The 5,927-nt window shown below is 38.3% G+C and overlaps 1 protein-coding gene across 1 annotated transcript; it reads left to right on the forward strand.

Annotated features, from left to right (window-relative positions):
- The first annotated feature begins 981 nt into the window (after nucleotides 1-981).
- LOC121965499 (growth arrest and DNA damage-inducible protein GADD45 alpha-like) lies at nucleotides 982-3,853 on the forward strand. Its single transcript, XM_042515638.1, has 4 exons — nucleotides 982-1,138; nucleotides 1,637-1,738; nucleotides 2,613-2,820; nucleotides 3,043-3,853. Exons 1-4 carry the CDS (start codon nucleotides 1,089-1,091, stop codon nucleotides 3,154-3,156), a joined length of 474 nt encoding a protein of 157 aa, XP_042371572.1. The 5' UTR covers nucleotides 982-1,088; the 3' UTR covers nucleotides 3,157-3,853.
- The last annotated feature ends 2,074 nt before the right edge of the window (nucleotides 3,854-5,927 follow it).

Here is a 5,927-nt window from a genome sequence, read left to right on the forward strand (position 1 = left end):
GTCTGCAGCCGTCTGCAGCCACGGTCTGCAGGCTTCCTGCAGCGACTCTTTGGTTCATATCAGTTATTTCTTTCATTCATTTTGCATCAGCCTCTGAATGAATGAATTAAACCTGAGCAGTGAAGACGAAGACAGACTCCTCGCATTAATATGAAAGCTTTTCATCGATTTCAAATTATTAAATGCACAGTCTCCTTATACAAAGACAATTCTCAGATATCAGTTACATTGCTTTAATGATTATTTCATTATAGCTCTCTTCTCTCCACACACACACACACACACACACACACATATATATATATAGTTCAGGACATCTCTGCAGCATGATTTTAACTGCTGCAATTTGGAAATTGCATTGCACCATACTGCGATTGAAAAGAAATTCCGAAGGATTTTAAGTAAAATATTTTGTTTTGTTTTTTCTTTATTATTGTATCTTACCTTTTTATTGTTTTATCTATTTTATTTCCTTTTGGTCACCTTTATTGTTTTTCGTTGTTGTTGTTGGTATTTCTTAAAATTATTTTATACTGTTCATGTATCCAATTTCTGCTTTACTTTGTTTGTCACAGCACTTGTAAACTTGTGCTATATAAATAAAGTTATTATTATTATTATTATTATTATTAAGACACTCAGTATGTGTATTTTTTATAATATTTTGTCAAGTGTGGTATACCCTGGCTCTTATTTCTTTATATATTTATTTTTAAAATACAAACTCTAAAGCTGCTGTAATTCCTATTTCCTAAACATCTTTCTATTAATTGCTAAAATTAGATATATTTATTATTTAGTGATGAACTGGACGATGGTTTCCCGTATTTCCCAGTAATAATGGTCCTGTCACAGCCACAAGGTGCCGCCGTGTCCACAGAGACACCATGAAAATAAAATGTGTCTCATTTTGTCCATGTGACCAGAGTGGGACCGGTTTATGCAAATGAGTCCTGAGTCCAGCAGGTTTTACTCGCAGAGACTGAGCAGACAGTCCACAGACTCGCAGAGACAAACCGAGGACACAGCAGCAGACACCGCTGTCTCTCTCTCTGGATATATTATACACCTCACATCAAACCGCTCGGATGTGCAATATGACTTTTGAGGAAACTAGTGGAGATAATTCATCAGAGAGGTCAGTGTTGCTCTGTTTTTGCACTTATTGCATTTTTCATAATTAACTTGTTTTTGAAGAGATTTCACCGTTTTAAGATTATTGCAAATGCCTTAACCTCGACAAAAAATAATATACTGTCTGTGAATTAAAGTTTCTTTCATACTGTTAGCTCTGGTTGTTAATATTATTTTTACTAACGTAACATAAGTGCAACGGTCAGCTAACCTAAAGCATCGAAAGCTAACGTTATGCTAATTTTAGCTAGCAACGTGTTCATTATTTTAGTGTCAAATTTGTGGTTTTTGGTGCAGAAATGTGCATATTGTTATGACTTGTACGCGTTTCAGAGTGTATTGTACAACCTTGCATCATTAGCCATCAACCACCTCACGTTACTGTAAATACAAGATAACTTACAGGGCACATATATTAATCTGAAATAACAGTTAGCTCTCGTGTTGACTGTGATGTTGTGCGTTTTGTTGGCAGATATCTGAATAAATGTGATTATTTCAGGATGGAATCGGTGGCTACAGCGTTAGAGGAGGTCCTGAGCTCTGCACTGCCTCAGGGTTGCACCACAGTTGGAGTCTACGAGGCTGCAAAGTCCCTAAATGCGTAAGTTGACACTAAAATGCAAATTTAATAAGTCTTTGGGGGGGGTGCAAAAGATGGGAGGCATGTAAAAGAAGTTTTTAAGAACTTTTGTTTTTTTATATTTTGGCTTTAGGGAGATGCATACAGCTTTAAATTGTAGTTATTTTACTACTTATTCACTAAAAAACATACCTTCCAAACTCTGTTTCTTAACAAATCGTCAAAATGACACCATACATCACAGTTAGAAACGGTAAAAACAGAAATTACTGACGGATTTTCACATCTCCAAAGGTCCTTGCACATTTTGTGTGCATTAGAAAAAAACATAACCCAACCTGAGCTTAAAATAGTGATATTTCCCTATGAAGTTGTGCATGGGGACAGGAATGTTAATGCATATCATGCATTACAATGACCCCTTCATAAGTTTAAGTTAGTGCTTCTAGATGCATTATTACTACAATAATTGTGCTAAAACTGGAGACATAACTATATAATTTATTTATTTATTTATATGCATTGCCATAAAATGTGTGGGAAGATATTTTAAGTACTAAATGAGAAAAAAAAAACTTTACAACTGCTATTTTTGCATAGAAATATACACTAAATGTAGATATATTATATATATAAATAAATCAATTGCACGAACTAACCAGCATGCACAACAAGAGTGAAGGCTTTTTTAAACTTTTATCTTCCAAACATCAAAGTGTAGACTAAGTTTTTAAAATCTAACCCCCAGTTTATGGTGGAGGGATGGTCCTGCACGTCACTGAGGGAGGCTTAAGGAAACTATTTGTAACTTCAGGGAGCTTAAAATAAAAAGGAAGTCACACCCTCCTCTGCTAAATAAAGAACAGTCCCTTAAATCTCTTGTATTTGCTTTTAGGGATCCAGACAACGTGGTGTTGTGTCTGCTGGCCACAGATGACGAGGAGGACGTTGCTCTCCAGATTCATTTCACCTTGATCCAGGCGTTCTGCTGCGAGAATGACATCAACATCCTGCGTGTGAGCAACATGAGGCGTCTGGCAGAAATCCTCGGCGGGGTGAAACCTGGAGGGGAGCCCATGGACCTGCACTGCGTTCTAGTTACAGTAAGCGTCATTACTCACGTCTGTTCAGTCGTATATTGCTCATTTCCCATCAAACTGGAAAGGGAGCTGTTTTGCCCTCACTGAGGCGGCGTCAGGGTTAAATCCAAGGTCGTACTCACGAGGAGCTGTTGCCAGCAGCAGTTGTGCAATCAGAGTTATTTCAGTCTGTTTGCACATTTCATAAGCGAACAGGTGGTAAATGCTTTGTGCTTTCCGTTGCAGAACCCCCAGTCGTCACTGTGGAACGACCCGGCGCTGAGCAAGGTGACCAGATTCTGCAGAGAGAGTCGCTGTTTGGATCAGTGGGTGCCCGTCATCAACCTGCCCGACCGATGAAACCGCTTGGAATATTAATGTATTGTGTGCATTTGGGGAAAGTAACTGCACAAGGCCTGTGTTAATGTCTGTGTTGGACTCCTTTGGAAAGCGCCCCAGAGAGAGATAAAGACGGGAGGGGCTGGAAAAAAATAAAAAAAGAAACACGAGGAAGTGAAACGTTCCAACGAATTTACCAGGTCAGCGTGAACCCGTGGGCCAAGGAAGAGTGACTCAGCAGTCTGGGTTCCAGGATTTCCAGTGTGTGACTGCGCCTTTTCTCTGCAGAGAAAGAAGCCTTTACAGGAAACTGAACCATGTGAGCGGACAAGCACACGTGGTGGTGAGCACAAGCACAGGACTTTGGGGGGAAAAAGCAGACAGAGAGCTTCAGTTTGACTCCCAAAATGCCGGAGTGGACCGGTCAGAGCTCTCAGCTGGAAGAATTCCTCATGAAAATTCGACCAAATCGGAACATTTCTTTCACAGCACATTTATTTAATAGTATTTAAGACTTGTCACTTTGATAACGCAAAAGGGAAAATTTTCACAGTTTATTATTATTATTATTATAATAATTTAAAGGGCAATGCAATGTTTCGACTTGTCCACTAACTGATGTTTTTATGTGTTATTAAGTTAAAGAAATATATTTATTGTGCATAGTTCATGGCATTCTGGATTGTTAAGTTGAATGAAATAAACAACCAACAGTTTACAGGATGTTTTTGACTCAGTGATTTCCAGGTACGACAGGTTTAGCGTGCTCACATGATGTCCCTTTTGTGCCCACAGCTGGCACATGTGAAGCTCAACATGCAGCGCCACAGGTTTTGGATTTTGCCCTGGCATGTTACTGGGCAGGTTATACACTGCATTTTTTTTTTGTTTTTTGGTTGTCTGTTAAAATGATTACCACTTTTTTATTTGAGCATGGAGTCAAAATTATTTTTTAACTTAACAAAGTCATCAGTCAGTCAAATCTGCTGCAAACTGGTAAAAGAGACGCTCAGATCTTTTAATTAGGTCGCAATACCACACTGGAAATACTCTGTTACAAGTAAAAGTCTTGGAAATTTTACTTAAGTAGAAAAGTATTCAGCTGATACTTTTCTACTTAAACTAAACATAGAGAGAGGGGGGCTGAGTGTATCAATATGCTGCAGCTTGCATCTTCAGGACCAAAAGTAAGATAATGTATTGTTCTTTTGGATGTCTTTTAGAACTATTATTATTACTTGAGTACGGATTCATCAATATTGTTATTTAACCCTTAGAGATGTGGGCAAATTGGCTTGATTTCTGTCGAGAACACCGGAGAAAGGCAACGAGCAATTTAAAAAGAAATGACCCCGAAATTATAAATATATTAGCATAAAGTACCAAGAAAAATTAACTAAACATTTTAAGAAAAAATAACCTGCAAAAGTACTTAAAACTTATAACAATTCTCTACAATATTTTTCAAAATATTTGATTATGATAATTATATAGTTCTATCCACATTTCTCCCTAGCTTTTCAAAAAATCATTTCTTTAAGATCTTATAGTAGTAATATCACAGTGTAGAAATACTATTGCAAGTAAAAGCTCTGCATTCAAGCAGTAAAGTAATAGCATCAAAACAAACTTTTGTGCCAAAAGTAAAAGTACACATTATGCACAAAGGCCCATGTCAGCATAATATATATTATTGCATTATATTATACATGATTTATTATCATTCATTATTGTGTACATCAATTCATCCTTGTAGCTGGCTAATGTAGCTGATCTTAACCTGTATGATTACATCATATTTTATTTGTTGATCATATTTTGTATTATTAATTAAACTCTGCAAATGTAGTTGGGTAAAAAGCGTTTGTCCCTGGAATGTAGTGTTATAGATGCATAAAGCAGCAATAAAGTAAAGTACAAGTACCTCAAAATTGTACTTGGATAAATGTACTTTTCTGTACTGGCTATAGGCACGAGGGTCTTTGACGTGGGCTCAGCTCCTGCATGGGAACTTGAGTTAAATTTGACCTTTTGCACAGATTGAGGATCTAGTTACATTGAAGGGAGGAGAATTCCCATTGTAGTATGAATGTGAGTGGGCTCATCGTGACAGCTCATTCTTTACGGCACTCTGCAGCTACGCAATCAGAGCTAAATTTACTGCAGGCTGGATTAAAAATAGCAGAGAGGCAAGACGGAAAAAAAACATACCGGAGACTCATTTTAGACTGTGCAGAAAGAGAAAACCAGAAATGATTGCGCAGAGTGGGGAGGGACAAAGCCTTCGACACAGAGGGTCACAAGACAATGGATGCATGAGTCAGGGCTATTCAGGTCTCCATTGCTAGAGCCGTACAGTACTTTAGCTTCATGGCAAAAATAGCCTGGTGAATAGACGCGTCCCCCCCCGACCGCTGACAATAGTAGCACTTGTAATTAACAGGCAGTGTGCGCAGAGAGGCCGACCTGCTGCTGCAGAGATGTGAGTGTGCAGCCGGGGACGTTAAGAGGACAACAGGCCGCTCTGGTGGTCCTATCAGGTGGCCGACAGCAGATGGGGAGGGAAAAGTGGGTCAAAATGCAGGAGTGACTGGAAGACTGGAGAAGAGAGCAGGGTGTGCCCAAGTGACCGGAGGGTTTGTTTTAAATGGACTCAAGTTAACCCTTTGAAACCAGAGCACACAGGCTTAATGTCTATGAAAAACATGGGAAGAAATTACAAGCAAATTTCCTGAAATTTTGCTAAATAAATGAATAATAAAAAAAGAAAGAAAAAATATAATAAATGAATA

Source organism: Plectropomus leopardus, unplaced genomic scaffold, assembly GCF_008729295.1.
Source record: "Plectropomus leopardus isolate mb unplaced genomic scaffold, YSFRI_Pleo_2.0 unplaced_scaffold2024, whole genome shotgun sequence".
Lineage (NCBI taxonomy): Eukaryota > Metazoa > Chordata > Actinopteri > Perciformes > Serranidae > Plectropomus > Plectropomus leopardus.

Coding starts and splice junctions, on each gene's coding strand:
- LOC121965499 (XM_042515638.1), top strand. CDS start 1,089: ATGTGCAATATGACTTTTGAGGAAACTAGTGGAGATAATTCATCAGAG. Junction 1,139..1,636: donor GGAGATAATTCATCAGAGAG/GTCAGTGTTGCT, acceptor TGATTATTTCAG/GATGGAATCGGTGGCTACAG. Junction 1,739..2,612: donor GCTGCAAAGTCCCTAAATGC/GTAAGTTGACAC, acceptor ATTTGCTTTTAG/GGATCCAGACAACGTGGTGT.